The sequence below is a fragment of the Mauremys reevesii genome, linkage group 7 (assembly GCF_016161935.1).
Source record: "Mauremys reevesii isolate NIE-2019 linkage group 7, ASM1616193v1, whole genome shotgun sequence".
Taxonomy (NCBI): Eukaryota; Metazoa; Chordata; order Testudines; family Geoemydidae; genus Mauremys; species Mauremys reevesii.
The window spans coordinates 80097353-80114744 of NC_052629.1; the positions used below are offsets into that span (position 1 = coordinate 80097353).

The 17392-nt window shown below is 46.2% G+C and overlaps 1 protein-coding gene across 2 annotated transcripts in view; it reads right to left on the bottom strand.

Annotated features, from left to right (window-relative positions):
• Window positions 1-17392, bottom strand: part of RAD54L2 (RAD54 like 2) — an 86651-nt gene that overhangs the window by 12061 nt on the left and 57198 nt on the right. For both annotated transcript variants that reach the window (XM_039480802.1, XM_039480803.1), the window contains exons 3-12: window positions 11668-11866; window positions 9984-10123; window positions 7455-7589; window positions 6857-7092; window positions 5684-5866; window positions 5238-5371; window positions 3737-3933; window positions 2391-2733; window positions 1306-1483; window positions 235-486 (exon numbers count right to left, since the gene is read on the bottom strand). In XM_039480802.1, coding sequence (XP_039336736.1) covers window positions 235-486; window positions 1306-1483; window positions 2391-2733; window positions 3737-3933; window positions 5238-5371; window positions 5684-5866; window positions 6857-7092; window positions 7455-7589; window positions 9984-10123; window positions 11668-11866 — 1997 coding nt within the window. The remainder of the gene's footprint in view (window positions 1-234; window positions 487-1305; window positions 1484-2390; window positions 2734-3736; window positions 3934-5237; window positions 5372-5683; window positions 5867-6856; window positions 7093-7454; window positions 7590-9983; window positions 10124-11667; window positions 11867-17392) is intronic.

Below are 17392 nucleotides of genomic sequence, written 5' to 3' on the forward strand. Positions count from 1 at the left end.
CTTCTCCAGTTTGTACAGATCATTTTGAATTATAATCCTAACCTCAAAAACACGTTGTGGCAGGTGAGAAAGTCCCAAAACTAAAAGCAAGGGTTTTTTCCACTGGTTTTCTCCAATTTATAATCAGCACACTGCCCCCGACAAAAGGGTCATGGGCCTTTGACCAATTAAGCATTCAGTCCATGTTTATTGAAAAAAAGCCATGAGACTCCTAGCTCTGAGGTTGGTACTCACCCACTCGTAAGTAACTACTTGATTTGCTCTCTCCTGAAAGGGGTTGAAGCCAATGCCCTGAAGGAACTTGCTGTTGGTAGCTTCTCCAACTGGTGATGCCAAAGCATTAGTCTCTGTTTTGACTTTTATTCCCTGTGGCTGACAGCGAGAATTAGTTCCAGCTGTGCCAAGGTCATCCACATCCAGATCCTGCTCATTTGCCAGATTCTCTTTTTGCAGTGCCTCATACAGCACATCTGGGTGATTCCAGATCTGAGAGATGAAGAAAAGGTAAAAAGTAACACTGCACTAGCACAAACCCAACCAAGGTGCTTGTGGATTTACAGCACCTCACATGCAATCAAATGCTAATTCCCCTGCAGGAATGCACCAGCAATTTGTTAATCTAATTATCCCCTTCCAAATTCAGCTGAAAGGGAGTTTGTAAAGCGCCACAAATTAAGCAGGTCTCACCACATTAGAATATTTAATGCCAGCGACTCTGCCTGTGTAGTCTGAAGTCCTCTGTAGTTAACTAGCGTGGACTGAAACTTTGCCTGCTATAGAAGCTAGGCAGATTCCAGTCAACAAGTAAAAAGGAAAGTGCGATTTTGTCACAGCACAAGGTACATGCTGTTTCAACCAAGACATGTTACCAATTTAATTATCTTAAAGCTCCTCTGTTTGGTGACTGATGAATGAACATGCACAAGGCACACACATGTGTATGCGAACACAAAGTGTGCAGCATGTTGTTTGCACTCTGGGAAACAAAGGATTCTCTTGCTATTAAAGGCTGGGACTTGGATCACCTGGGTTCAGCTCCTGGCTCTGCCACAGACTTTTTGCATGAATTTGGGCAGGTCAATTAAACGCTCTGTGACTCAGTTCCCCATTTTTAACATGGGAATAATGATACTACCAGGAGACTATATTACATCATGCACAGGAACTTGCACACTACTGCTTAAGATGCACCAAGATACTGCACTTGTACTATATCTACATCACTCTTCTTGCCAATATTTTGACACAGACTCCTACCCTTTCCCTGTATACTGCAGGAGAAGCTACTCTCTTGCCAATACCCACCTTACAACAGACACAAAAAGCCTTGAGCGGGTTCAATCCCAGCCAGCCACTGTTGCCTGCATCCCGGAACCGGTTCATGAACTCTGTGTAGAGAGCCCGTTGGATTTTTGACAGTCGTACCAGGATGACATGTTCTTCTTTATAGGGAAGCTGAGCCTTTAGTACGTTATGGCCTCTCCTACAGAAGCAATCAAGAAAGGAAGATCAGAAGAGAGAAAGAATGTTCAGGGCTAGCATCTCAGGGGCTGCCTTTGGGGTAAGATTTCTGATGACAGCAAAGAGAAGGAACTCTAGTTGTGAGTGTTTCTAATGCAGGACACTCAGAAGACATTACAACTGAAGCCAAATAAAAAGCACTAAGCTCTATTATCAAAACAGCAAGCATTATAATACCCCAGGATAGTGTTAAGAAAGGGGATGAAGGTCTTGCTAACCGTGGTGCTAAATCAGGAAGGATTCGCTTGTGGCTGAAACGCTGCACTGGAAATTAAGAGACCTGGTGTCTATTTCTGTCTTTGCTAATGACTTGCTCAGGCCACGTCACTTACTCCTTCTGTGCCTCTGGGTCCTCATCTGTAAAATGGGGAGGATTTCTAGTCCCCCTTCTTCTCTCCCCCGTAAGAGTACTGTGATGCTTACACTGTTTGTGATTTGTAAAATGCTTTCAGATCCTTGGATGGAAGATGATACAGAAATGCATCTACCAATCACCTACTAATATTTCTAAAGGAAGTTAGGGAGCACTGTGCTGCCCTCTGCCAGTCCCACAGGACAGTACTGGCAACTTTACACCTGCCACTAAGTCAGGGAGAAGCCCCCAAAGATCACTTCTTAACTGACAGGCTAAACCAGACAAAGTGCCTTTGACAGAAACATGCAGGTGCTAACTTTCAGGTCCTCTCTAAGTTGTCTCCTGTATGTCTACAATCTCCTTAAGGGACAACAGGGAATCCAGGGTAAAAATCAAGCTCAGGAAGACAACAGGAATTTGCTGTAATGAATACACTCCTCAATCAATGTGGCTAAACTATGATCAAGGAGCTGACTGCACAGACTACATTATTGAACACTTGATGTGGACTCACCTCTGCACAAACCCCTCCAGCAGACTATGCAGGACATGACTGCGGTACCTCATGAGACGGACATCCTGCGGCGTGCTGTCAATACACTGCCCGTTCAGGATGGGGCGCTCAAACATGTTGCTGAACTCCTGCCGGGTACCCAAGAAGTCAGGACGGACAAAGTCTACCATGCACCAGTACTCAATCAGGTTGTTCTGGAGCGGGTAGCCCGTCAGTACCACCCGCCGCCTGGAGCGGATGTTCTTCAGGGCCTGGGATGTGCTGGCATGGCAGTTCTTTATCCGGTGTCCCTCATCACAGATAACTACATCCGGGCCAGGGCGGGATAAAGCCTTCTCAATCCCTGAGGGAAAGGAACATTGAGAGTTACCTGGTCAGCTGATGTTCCTGCTTCACGTAGCTCTACAGAAGGAAAAATGAGTAATTATGAAAGTTGAAAAATAATACTAGTTGTTTGTAGTGTTATTGCAGCTGTGCTGGTCCCAGGATATGAGAGAGAGACAAGGTGGGTGAGGTAATACCTTTCACTAGCCCAGCTCCTGTTGATGAGAGAGACAACCTTGCAAGTTTACACAGATCTCTTCTTCAGACCTGAAGGATATTAGAGAACACATTTGAGACTGAGGAAGAGCTCTGTGTAAGCTCAAAAGCTTGTCTCTCTCACCAACAGAAGCTGGTCCAACAAAATATATTAGTTCACCCACCTTGGCTCGCTGAAATTAATTCTTGGCAGGGTGCCAGGATGGCTCTAGGAATTGGGAAAGGGCTACAGGGCCACCAGCTCCAATCTGGCCTAGGTTGGTAGTGACCCGAGTCACTGTCACCTGGTGTTTATTCAGTGGCCTAGGCGAAGCAAGTTGGGAGTCTCAGTCTAGTTCCGAGTGGTTCTTCTTGTACACATCTTTCACTAGCAAAAAGTACTCATTGGCTCCTTTATTTGCAGCCTCAGCAGATAAATCAAGGATTGAATGGGTATGAACACCTTTCTAATTCCAAGAATGATCCTTAGAGAATGGGCCTGGTTCAGATCAGTGATGCTGTTAGGCAGCTACCTATTCTGCACCTGCTCTGCATAAAAACTGGGGGACTTCAGTTTCTAGCTGAGTCGCTCCTGCATCTTTTGCTAGCACTGAATTCATTTAGAACCTACACAGGAATAAGCTGTTAGCAAACATAGTGATCGTGTTAAAGACAACCACCTCTGACGTTGGTGCCTATGTACAATAAACTAACTATTTTCTCCTGCCAAGTGACCATTTGCTTATGGAGCCAGCTGGCCTTAGTAGACTCTCCCAGCTGCAATTCTGTAGACAGGAGGTTATTTCCCAGCAAGACTCGCCTCCTACCTTTCAGAAGCTCCTGTTGCCGGTCCTCCTCATCTAAGTCAATAATGACCGGGCCAGTTTGTTTCTTTGTTTTCTTCTTCCTGCCAGTGGCAAAGGACTTCTTCAGTGAGAGGAGACGGTACATCTCATAGCCCATCAGCAGCACCCCGCCATCTGTCACCCAGTCAGTCACCACCTTTGCACGGGCAGCCGTTGTCCTAGAAAAACAAACGTACAAAAAAATGAGACCTCTTCCTTGGATACATCTAAACTTGCTGAAATGGATGCCTGCTAAGGGAAAGGACCTTTTCAAACAACCTAAAACATACGCTGGCATCAGACCAAACCAGCAGACAAGTGCGATGAAGCCCTTTTACATGAATATCTGGTAGAAACTTCCAACACACTGAGGGTAACATGGCAGAGAAAGGTGAACCATTATAGGATGTTAGTGGCTGCATGAAGAAGTTTGCTGTATATGAACCTAAATCAGATTTCACAGAGCAATGGAATCCTCTTATGGGAAGTGTTAGGAAAGAGACCTCTCCAAAGCACACGTTTGCATGAGGTGCTGATGTATGTGGCTGTCTTACTCTACTACTTATCACACACCTATCCAGCAATCTGAGAGTTAGCTGAATTATTTCTTTTCCCTCCCACCAATATTAAGGACAGGCTCAGATACGAGGCTGTCCACTCCACCTTTCCCATACACCAGAGCATGGTAATCCCCAATCCAATATGAGATGCACATAAGAGGCTCAAAATAATATCAATTGAATAGGAAGTATATTCCTCTCGTGAGGTGAGGACCTCAGTGGCCACGTTTGTGTAAATACCAGGTGAACTATGAGTGCCCTGAGATTAATATAAATCTCACCAGATTGCATGAGACAAAATGACCAAGAGTCAAGCAGAGCTGCAGCAGCCAAAAATACATACTGTGTAAAATGAAAAGGACAATACTCTGCCTTACATGATTTCTCCCTTCTGTGTAGGAATGCTAAGTCATTTAGAAGCCATCAGGCATAGTAAAACTGAGTAAAAGTTAAAATGTCTGCAAGAAGGAATCAGAGAGGAAAGTGAAAATTCCCAGAAAAGCCAAATAGAAGATTCAATAGCAATCATGCATATGGGCCGAGAGGGTGGAGGAAAGTACCCACCACAGACAAAACAATGAACTCCCTACTGGCCAATCCATACATAGCACAAGGTCTGGCATTTGAATTTTTTCATCGCAATGCATGAGGGGAAATGTGGAGCTGAGTTGACAAACATGATGGAGGAGAGTATAAATAAGGAATGAGATAAATTTAACCCCTCATTAAAAGATGCACCTTTTTGATGTATTGAAATCCTCACGAAGTACATATACTGCAGACGTACAGTGGGAGAGAAACTAAAAGGACAGAGCATGGAATCAAATCAGATGAACAGACTGCAGCAGTGCTACAGAGACACTGATAATACAACTCCATGAGAAGCAGATTAATTGCTCAGGAGGGGCATTCATGGCACCTACTTGTGTTCATCATTCAGGATATGGACTTTGAAGAAGCGTGGCTGAATTTCTTTTGGGTTATAGTCAGCAGGGAGGGTTTCAGGTGCAGGGAGCCACATGTTGAATTCTGCCAGCCAGTTCTGGAGAGTGTTTACCTGGGGAGGAAAAAAAATGCACCCAAAGGACTGAGAAAGTAGTTCTCAGACTACAAAATTCAGTCACCTAGCACTTAGAACTCAAAGCTAACTGGGACCTGGGAATCACATCCAACTGTCCTCAGCTAGAAAGAATGGACCATGATACAAAATCTCAAGGATGGAAGGAATGAAAGCAGTGAAAATGCGAGTGAGGGTACCCGAGGGCTCTCTCTAAGGTATGAAGGACCAATCCATCCTCTCCCCACAACAATAAAAAAAAAAACAAGTCCAAATTGGTGGACCTGAGACTGCTTCACACAGGCTACTTACAGGTACAATGGCAAGGACAGTCTTTGCCTCCGTGTGCCGGAAAAGTACATCCAAGAAAGAGATGACCTGGATGGTCTTGCCCAGCCCCATGCTATGGGCCAAGATACACCCAAACCCACTGCTGCTTTTAAATCTCTCCAGGGATTCCACCAGATTATCATACAGGAACCGGATCCCACCAATCTAGAGAAAATAATGGAAGAGTTGCCAAAGAAGTGATGGAAAACAACAAAATGGAAATGTAGCTAGATTGACATATACACTGTATGAGTTTATATGGCATATAAATACACAAGGGGAAATTAGAGATTCATTGCAGTATTTTCAGATACAAGGACCCAATAAAATTCCTTATAAAAATTTTTCTTTAAAGATGATCCTGATCATTCTTATGCTTGTGCAGAGCCTACAGTCTTTGGGTTGGTTTTTTGTTCTTAAATAATTTGATAAAATAATGCTCATCCAAGCATGAGGTAGAGGGGAAAAGTCTCTATTAATACAATGTCATAATATCTGGTTTTGAAACTTTTCCGCGCATCACTCTACTCCAGGGGTCGGCAACCTCTGGCACGCGGTTCGCCAGGGTAAGCACCCTGGCGGGCTGGGCCAGTTTGTTTGCCTGCTGCGTCAGGAGATTCGGCTGACCGCGGCTCCCACTGACCGCGGTTTGCCGTCCCAGGCCAATGGGGGCAGCAGGAAGTGGCACGGGCGAGGGATGTGCTGGCCGCAGCTTCCCACCTCCCCCACTGGTGAGCCGCGTGTCAGAGGTTGCTGACCCCTGCTCTACTCTAATAAGTCTAAATACTTTGCATTTGAAGGAATTTGATTTACAAACAATGAAGTTATAAACATGAAAATATTTGTATTTCTACATATTTTGACAACATAACAGCACAGGCTCTAGGACTAAGACGTCAAGAGCCTGCTTATCAGATAACAATAGTCAAAGAAATATGGGGCTCAGGATCTCCTTTAATTTCTCTCCATCGTTTAACTGTCTGCACTGGGCACTGCCACAAATCCTGGCCACAAGCTTCAGGGAGGCAGCTCTGCCAAGAACATCACTAGCAAACCATCAACCCACATGACATCAACAGCATGGATTTCAGCTCCTGGGATAAGAAGGAGGTTTTGCTGAAGTCCTTGTGTGTTCTGGGCCTCGACTTCCTGTACCTGGTGAGGCTTTACTGCCCGTGCAAGCTGCGGAGCCAGGAAAATGTCCTCTTCATTGGGTGGATGGTTGATGTTGACAATGACCTGCCCCAGAGAATCCGACTGATTGAAGGCGTCATTCACATGAGAGCCACTGCTCTCTTCAGTACCATCCCCATCTTCTCCCTCGTTGGCAGAGTCGCTGCTGTCCACAATCTGGAGGGCCTCATCCTCTCCTGAACTCAATTCGATCACTTCTGTGAAAGAGCCAGAGGGAGGAGGGGGCGTTAACTTTTCACTGGACTTGTAGACAGAAGTCAAATTCTGTTAATTTTCAGCAAAGGACTCAAAAATACCAATTTCAAATGCAGAGCTGAATACTCAAATACAGGGTGTAGCCAGTGCTTGGCCCAACGTGATTTGGCTCATTTTGGGAAGGTTAATTAAGGGCAATTTGGGAGTGGGACTACCAGAATCAGCACTACATTCATAAAAAAACCTTTAGATACATAAAATCTGAAGATAGATAGCTTTGTGGGAGATCTGGCTGGATGCAACTGGGTAAATGGGACCGTCTGGGAGATACATGGATGTGTGATAGATTGGTTGTGAGCCTTACCATCTTTAATGCTATGTAGTATGCCTTTCGTGTCATCTTCACTGCCACTGCTGGTGCTATCCAAGCAGATCACTTCCTCAGCTAGCACCTGAGGTGGAAGCTGAGTGGCCTCCGCTGTTCTTAAAACTATTTCTTCTACACAAAAATAGTAAACAATAGTTAACAATACTAATAATAATTAGGAAAGATACAAAAGTGTTCAGAGTTAAGTTAACATTCCCTTCTACACTTGCTCCAGTCACTCAGTCCTGGGATTTTCCATAATCAACTCTTCCTGTGTAACCTATTGCTATGTCTCAGCTTAGCGGGTCATTTCATTTCCTTTTCCCCACCTCAATGTGCTCAATGCTTCTCTAAACAAGATTCTCATTGTTGGGAAGCTCCCTATTATAAGCCATGTGTGGAGTATATTCCTCACTGAGGGCATGGCTACACTTGCAGATATAGAGTGCAGTGAGTTAAACCCGCCTTTGGAGAGTGCAATAGGGAAAGCGCTGCTGTCTGTCCACACTGACAGCTGCTTGTGCACTGGCGTGGCCACATTTGTGGCACTTGCAGCAGCACTGGGAGCGGTGCATTATGGGCAGCTATGCCAGCATGCAAGTGACTGCAACATGCTTTTCAAATGGGGGGGTGGGGTGGAGTGTGACAGGGAGTATGTTATATGTATGTGGGGGGGAAAGAGTGGGGTTTTGGGGGGCTGAGAGCATGTCAGCATGCTGTCTTGTAAGTTCAGATAGCAGCAGACCTCCCCCTCCACACCCCCCGCCTCTCTCTCTCTCTCACTCGCAGCATTCCACACTAATGGCTTGCCATAAACGGAGCTTTGAAAGGGCATTTCCGCATTCCTACAGGAGTTAAAAACAATGACAAGAGTGGCCACTTGACTTAAGGGGATTATGGGACGTTTCCAGAGGACGATCAGAGCGCAGTAACCCAACACCTCGTTCACACGATGCCTGTGCGTTGTAGCCAAGGCGCAGCAAACGTTATTCCTCTAGCCGAAGTAGAGTACCAGCAGCGCTGTAGCCGCGGAGTCAGAGCGCTCTACATGCCTTGCCAATGTGGACGGAGAGTGAGCTAGCGCGCCCGGGGCTCCTTTATTGCGCTGTAACTCGCAAGTGTAGCCAAGCCCTGAGACTCCAAAGCCCATTTTGTTCCAAAAGCTGAGAAAAACAGGACCATCTTTTAACCATCCAGTGCCATACAACAAGGGGAATAAAGTTCCCTTTTCCTTACTTTGCACTACATCCTGTAGAGAAAGCACAAGTGCTTAGGGCTAAATGGGGCCAGCTGTGGTCATCTTTTCCCGGCACTCTTGTGGTTACTCTTAAGTCTTTATGTTTGTGAATAACATTTTTAAAATGTGAAGAGAGCGTAACTAATACAATGTTGTATCCATGGGTCTGCAGACAGCCTGGAAAAAATAGCTCTGAGAAGTGTGAACTGCCTCATTCATTTCAATGGGTGTTGACTTTGAAGCCTAGCTGTTCTAATTTAAATGTCTACATTGTCCAGTATTTCACTGCTGGTCAAAACATGAAAGAAACAAGTGTGAGCATTTGCACCAACTACTCAGAGTGATGTTTGGTTTGAGTGTGGGACTAGGGCAGGGGTGGGCAAACTTTTTGGCGTAAGGGCCACATCTGGGTATGGAAATTGTATGCCGGGCCATGAATGTTCACAAAACTGGGGGTTGGGGTGTGGGAGAGGGTGAGGGCTCCGGCTGGGAGTGCGGCCAGAAATGAGGAGTCCAGGTGAGGGAGGGGGCTCTGGGCTGGGGATGGAGCAGAGGGGTTCAGAGTATGGGAAGGGGCTCCAGGCTGAGGTACGGGGTTGGGGTGTTGGAGGGGGTACGGGCTCTGGACTGGGGATGCAGGTTCCAGGGTGGGGCCAGAAATTAGGGGTTCAGGATGGGTTAGGGAGGGGTCTGAGGGTTGGGGAGGGGGCTCCAGGCTGGGGCTGAGGGGTTCGGAGTGCGGGAGGGGGATCACAGCTGGGACAGGGGGTTGGGGTGTGGGAAGAGGTCAGGGGTGTAGGCTTACCTCTCACAGCTCCCGGAAGAAGCGGCATGTCCCCCTTCCAGCTCCTACATGGAGGTGCGGCCAGGTGGCTCTGAGAGCTGCCCCGTCTGCACACGCCACCCCTTCAGCTCCCATTGGCCACGGTTTCCAGCCAATGGGCACTACTGAGCCAGCAGTTGAGGTGGGGGTAGCGTGCAGAGCCCCCTGGCTGCCCCTATGCACAGGAGCCAGAGGGGGGACATGCCAATGCTTCCCGGAAGCTGCGTGGAGCAACAGCACACGCGGAGTGGGGAAAGCCCCCCGTCCTTGCTCCCTGTCTGGAGTGCAGGATTGGGGCAAGCCCCCAACCCTGCTCCTCCATGGGAGCTTAAGGGCTGGATTAAAAGGTCTGATGGGCCGGATGCCCATAGTTTGCCCACCCCTGGGCTAGGGAGAGCACCACTTTCTGCTCCTCTTCAGCTGCTACTCTTAAAACTTGCTTTAGTGAACACCCCTCTCTGCTTACCTGGAAGGAACTCTAGCGGTACAGTGGGGATGGCTGCCGGATAATCCTTTCGCTGCTGCTCCAGTCGTTTCCTTCTCTCCAACTCTTCCAGCTGGGCTGCTTTTGTCACAGCCTCAAGCTGATCCTCCCGCAGCAGCTTTCTGAGCACATGGGCAAACACAGAAAATGTTATTTCATTACACCCAGAAACAGTCTATCCTAAATAACTTGGATGGTTTCACAGCTGACCCACGAGAGGAATGACAAGCTCCAGAAAGAATGTAAGCTACACAGACAAAGGACATCATAGCCAAAAGCCATAGCATGACAACTACAATTTTAGGGAAGGCGGCTCGCTTTTTCAACTGCCTGTAACTGCTACTGTTGTGTGAGGAAAGGGCTCATGTTTGACAGGGGCAAAATGCTAGATGGATGGAAAAGGTGAGTGGACAAGTGTGTGTCTATACTGAGATGCCTAGTAGCAGTAAACTTGAAAGGATCTTTCTGTAAACAACAGAGGATATGTATGTTATTTATTTCTATGGTATTAGAGGCCATGTACAGCAGCAATGGCACAACATCAGGGAAATTTGTTAGGAGACAAAGCACATGTCTAAAAGCCTTCAACAGCAAAAGAGGAAATAAGTACTTTCAAGTCACTTTTCTATTCTCCTAGTTCTTTCCAGGAACCATGACCCCACATGCATTCCAAATATGCTTAGGGGTTAACTTAAATACACCACTTTACAGGTAATCCCATGAGTTTTGGAAAGTTCCATTTTTTCCCTTTCAGATTAATGTGAAAGGTGTGAGATTTGCAGCTCTGAAGACTGAATTCCTCTATCCAGAATATAGGTACAGTCTGATCAGTGGCAGTCCAAGATTTCCCCACCCTGCCCTGCCAATTCACTCTAGCCCTCAAATGTAGGCACCTCCTCCTCTATGAGTAAGGAAGTATCTTGGTATCCAGGGCCCACTAAACTATTGTTCCTTGGGTTGAGGCTGCCAACAAGAGGGCTAATTACTACTAATTGCCATGTGAACCAGATCAAGACCACTAATTCTTTTCACACAAGGGGCATCAAACCGCCATCAGCTGGTGTAAGGCTCCACATTCCATTATGACTCCTCTGAGACATCTAGTTCCCCATAAATAAATGTTATCGCAAACATCTTACAGCCCTACATTCTGTCACAGAATATAGGAGGGGATCTAAAAAAATCTCAAATTACTATAATGTAAAATGAAGGAGAAACTGATTTTCAACTTTTTAGTCACTGGCTGTGCCCGGAGCTTTCTTGCAAATAAACACATAAAGCAGTGCAGGGAAAGGATTCATTTTAGGCTACTTACAATATCATCAGCTCTAGCAGAGGAGAGAGACACCCTGAACTCAGGCATTGATTAGAATGTAATGGTGGGACTGATTTTCATGTATTTGGTTTTAAAACCAATATGTGAATTATTTTGCTAATTTCATATATTTGCTGCTGTGGAGCTGAACATGTTAATTTTCTGAGATCTCAAACAGTTTACTTGCACCCCACCACAAGTAAAATGCTTTGGTTTTAAGAGACTGTCTTGTTTGCTACCGAAGCTGGTGGCAAAGGCCTAGAAGCAATATAAATTCAACCGAATAGACTCCACTTTCCCCCATTAAGACTGTGGGACCCCTCTGCCCTTCCCAATTCTATTGCTGCCCACCTTATGTTCCTCCTCATGTGAGAAGGTTTCTGAGCCCTCTTCTTTTTGGTGTCCTCAGAGGCCAGGCTCTTGTGCTGGTTCTGCAAGAGTCGCTCCGCCCGCTCGCTCTGAGATGAGGTAGTTGAAGTAGAGCGTTGCCATTCCCCATCGTCCCCATGCTGAACATGGTCATTGCTGAACACATCTTCCTGGGGCTGGTCTGAAAAGACAGGGCAAGAACAAATTGTAAACAACCATCCCACACTGTCAGGCAGTTTTTTACACACCTGCTAACCCCAGACCAAGCTCAAAGACCAACTGGACTCACTCATCCCTCTTCTGGTTCATTTGATTGTATGTTTCTTTGAAGGCCAAAACTGTGAACTGACCTTTCTGCCCTGAAGATGCTACTGAACACAGTGTTAAAGTTTTCAGGCCAGTATCTGTCTCCTGTGAAAGAGAAGGCTGCACCACTAAAAACAGAGCCAGAGAGAAAAAAAACCCTCTAGGGCCCTAACATGAAAACAAAGTGAACAGATTCTAACTCAGGCACATAGTTTTCTGGCCTGAGACTTCGCTTTCTTCTAGCAGCCAGAATTAGTATTGATTAGGAGAGGGAGCAAAAAGTACCCCATATCCATATATACTGCATTTGGGCAACCGACAAGTCTAGATGCCGCTAAAAGTCAATGTGCGTTAGATGCGTGCTACTAAGGGCTATAAGAACATAAGAATGGCCATAATAGGTTAGACCCATGGTCCATATAACCTAGTATCCTGTCTTCTGACAGTGGCCAGTGCCAGACGCTTTAGAGGGAATGAACAGAACAGGGCAATTATCGAGTGACTCATCCCGTTGTCCAGCCCCAGCATCAGGCAGAGATTTAGGGACACCCAGAGCATAGAGGTTGCATCCCTGACCAACTTGGCTTATAGCAATTGATGGACCTATCCTCCACTAACTTATCTAATTCTTTTTTGAACCCCGTTACACGATTGGCCGTCACAGCATCCCCTGGCAACGAGTTCCTCTTGGGACGGAAGTTCCAACAAGCTTTGTAAAAGGAAAATGGTCCAGCATGCCATGAAAACTGCTGTCCAATTTTAACAGCAGAGGGATAACCTGTACCCCATCTCAGGATCAACTCTGCTCCTCCTATGCAAAGAGTTAAATCAGAGAACTACAGTGACTGGAAAAGGGTCTGCCTTTGAAATAGATACGGGGGGCGGGAGGGTGGAAGGCTGTGACAAGAAAGAGGAAAACAGGCAATATGTCAGTGATACCAGCATCTCTGGAAACTAGTGGAGTCCCCTCTGAAAGGAGAACATTGGCCTGCTAAACCCAGAGTTATGAGTTCAATCCTTGAGGGGGCCATTTAGGGATCTGGGGTAAAAATCTGTCTGGGATTGGTCCTGCTTTGAGCAGGGGGTTGGACTAGATGACCTTTCGGGGTCCCTTCCAACCCTGATATTCTATGATTCTATGCAGAAGGAGAGATGGCTGCGGTAATGAATGTTATATATGGAGATACACCTATCTCATAGAACTGGAAGGGACCCCGAAAGGTCATCTAGTCCAGCCCCCTGCCTTCACTAGCAGGACCAACCAGTGTAACACATCATGCACACAGGTGCCACTAGAGGCTGCCACATTAACACACCAATTACATTAGTCTTGCCACCAATTTATTCCCCTCAAAGCTGGAGTCCCAAGAACAGTATTTTGCTAGCTGAGCAAAGTGAACAGTACTGCAAGCTCAGCCCAGCAGAGATTCCATTAGACATCTCCCAGAACTAACTGCATTTGCCCCCAATCTAAATCAGAATTAGTGCAGGACTTCTGAACACAGCACATCCTGAGCCACAGAATGGGCCATTTTCTATGCATATCCATACTATTAAGCCTTGTCTACGCTAGAAGAATGGTTATCAGCAACAGGTGCCAGCAATAGGTACAGTTTACCTTGTGCTGAACAGGGAACACTGTTTTGCTACAAATGTAGACATAGACAAATTGATCTCAGTGTTATGAACCTGGTGGGTTTTCTAGCATAGACAAGGCTTTAGAGTCTACTACTACAACATGCCTCCCTAAACAAAACAGGCTCACAGACCATGCATTACATTCATTCACAGGGAGAAATCGGTGCTCAGAAAATAAGCCAGTTTCCTGGGCTTCCCAGATAAGAGCTCTGCTATTTGAATAAAGATGCAGCTTGGTCACATTACCCACAGGTCTAACATTGCTTTGTCTTGATTCACAATTATATAACTAGATCAAAAGATTGGATAAAATAGGGCAAAGGGAAACAGCAACAGCAGCAACGTGACCACATTCTACAGGATGAGTCATTAAACCAGTAACTTTCCCAGAGCCAAACAAAGCCATTGGTTTCCCTGCTGCCATCCTACTCTGAGCCCTTGAGACCTGGACACAATTAGAGAGGAAACATAAAGGCATATTCATTTTGGAGAGGGAACCATCTCTCTTTCTGCCCCCTGACAATTACTGATGCAGCACTCGTTCTTCTCTTTGCACTGACTATTCTCCAGCAGAATACCAGTAGAGGGTATTGCAGGGCAAACACAATTCAGAATCTACACAGAGGAAGGTGGAGCTGTATCCAAAACATGTTTCCCTATCTGTCTTTCAGTCTCTCCACATATTTACTTTTCTGCACGTATTTTCCTTCCTCTCTTCTACATTTGCGCCAAACCATCTTTAACACATTAGGTGACACACAGCTGTGCCCAGAATTTTTTAAAAAACCCACTCTTACCTGAGCAAGAATATGTTAAATAAAGCTGTAGGCTCAACACACACAAACTACCAGAAGATACTGGAATCTTGTCTAGGCTACAACCCCCAGTGGCTCTAACACCTGTGCAGCTGAGCTGACATTAGAACCAGTGGGGTTTATTTTTGTTAAATTCCCTACTGTAGAGACAGTTTAGATCTTGTGCTAAACACTGATCTCCCATCAGTCTTGCACTAGTAACACTTTTTCTCTTTGTGACAGAGGGAGTGAAGGAATGTTACAGCAGCACTGCTCCCACTACACATTCGATTGAACTGCTAACCTGAGACAGCTTCAATAAGCAGCTTTTTTCACAATGTAACAATTTGTCAACCATGTTTGTACATCCACAGCTGCCTAACCATATTTACACCGTCAGTGCCCTCTGGAAAAGTCTGGGCAGTTATTCCAGACTGCCTCAGCCAAGAGAGTGCCACCAGCAACATGTGCAGCACTGCACACTGGATAATCCTACCCACCCAGGGTTCCAGAGGAAGGCCCACCAGCCAAACTGGCTGCACTGGCACAGTTCGGGGGGTTTAGCTAAACAGAGTTACAACCTGGATACAGGACAACAGTCATGTGCCAGCCCAGGCAGCTGGCAAGGATGAATCTGGTTTAGCTTCTGTGGTTACTAACCGTGTATCCAATGTGCTGTGTGTCAACACAAACCATATTTAGAACCAACTAGACCGTAAACACTTTAAGACAAGGACCATCTTTTTGTTGTGTGTTTGTACAGCATCTGGCACAACCAGGTCCCAATCCGTGACTGGGGATCCTAAGTGCTATCACTTGTATTAACACAAATAAATAATAGTTATGTCACCAACTGTTTACTCATTCAGCTAAAGACTAGCGTAGATGGAGGCACAATGGCCCTTCTACACTAACAATTAAGTCAAGAGACCTGGTTCTAGTTTGTAAGGCAGATAGGACCGTGACAGTGTTCTGTACCTGGACCTTGGACACACCCCATCTGCATGAGAGATTAGAATCGTTTTCTAACAATCAGAGGACAGCCACATTGTAATTAGGTCTCCTAACTCAGATGTTTAGACCTGCCCATATATGCTCTGTCTGCACCATAGAATTGCACTGTTGCAACTTTTACTGCTGCAAATTAACAGGTGGAAGCTGCAGTGGTGTACAGCATGCACAGCAGGCATCTTCTGTTAGGTGCACAAAGTGTACCACAACCATACACAGCCCCTGCAGCCACTGTTGAAAGCCAGGGGGATTGTTGCAAATATCCCACAATGCAAAATTATAGGTTTTAAGCATTTTTTATTTTCATGTATTTAAATATTCACAGTTGTGGAAAACTATGGGGGGGGGGTGGAATCAGACAATTGTTTAATGCGAGTAGATATTGATATTCAAAAAGTTAAAGCTTTCTACTGTTAAAACACAAACTGTCAACATCACATGTCAAAATATACAAAGTAAATATCCTTAAATCAAACTCTAATAAGTTCTCAAGGAGCATTTTTCTTACTTTCCCAATCAGTAAATTTCTATCATTATTGCTGGATATATTTTTCATGGGTGTGTGTGTGTACAGTGAACCAGCGTTTACCGATATTTACCAATAAAAATCTAATCTTTCCAAGCCTATCTCTGGTGCACAGTATACATTGCACACAGTTCTGTCCTGCACAGCAGCTATAAGTGCACAGAGGAGCATGGACTACACTTGATATTTGCAGACTCCATGGTGAAGAGTCAACTGCTTCCTCTCCAACCCATGGTGTGTATAATAGGCTGGGGAAGGCTATGCCTCCTCAAAAAGCCCCATGTGGCTCCGCTCATACTCTGCCCCAAGGCCCCCTCCTGCTGCTAGTTGGCCCCAGCCCAGGCAGGCTGCTTCTCTTCCGGGAAGTGAAGCCTGTTAGGGTTGGGGCAAGGGCGGATGGGACGGGGCCACCCAGCACTGGGGAAGCCCCCTGTGCTGGGGCTGCATCTCTCAGCATTCCAGGGCTGGGAGGAAGGAGGGTCTCCACGCTACCCACCGGGTACTCCAGGGCTGGGAAGGGAGGGAAGCCACGTGCTGCTGCCCCACCCAGTGCTCCAGGGTTGGGGGAGGAAGGGACATGTGCCACCTGCCCGGGACTTTGGGGTTGGGGGTGTCTGTGCCATCTGCCAGGTGCTCTTAGGCTGGAGGGACTCAGGGCCCCAAGGCTGGGAGGTACTGGGAGGCGCTGGGCTTGGGAGGGACAGAAGGGGGGGCTGAAGCAGAAGGGGGGGGCCAGGACGGGAGCTAGCCTCCCCAAGCCCATGGTTCACCCACCGCCCATGCTGCAACCACTGCCAGACTAGCAGGTAGGCCTCAAGGCCACTTTAGGTGTCGGTGCTCAATGTGGTCAGGAATTCCATTTAATTCTTTTCCTGGGCATGTTTAGTTTTGACAAAAGAAGACTGAAGGGGACCTGATAATCTTCAAATATATTAAGCAGCATTATAAAGAAGACGGTGATCAATTGTTCTTCATGTCCACTGAAGGAAGGACAGGCAGTAATGGGGTTAATCTGCAAGAGGGAAGATTTTGGTTAGATACTAGGAAAAACTTTATAACTATAAAGATATAAAGCACTGGAACGGGCTTCCAAGGGAGGCTGCAGAATCCCCATCACTGGAGGTTCTTGAGAATAGACTGAACACACACCTGAGAGCAATGGTCTAGGTTTACTTGGTCTTGCCTCACTCTGCACAAGGGGCTGGACTTGATGACTTCTAAAGGTCCCTTCCAGCCTTGCATTTCCATTATTCTATGATAATCCCTGGCGATATGTGCCCATACAAATTAATCCACCTCTCTTAGGGAAGGAAAAGAAAACAGTCCCCACCAGCTCGCAGGGTCCAGAGCCTTTGAAAACCTCTGCAGTTTCTACCAGGCCAGCTAATTAGAGAGAAAAAAGACTCTGTTCTCGTTTTAAAATAATCAGCCT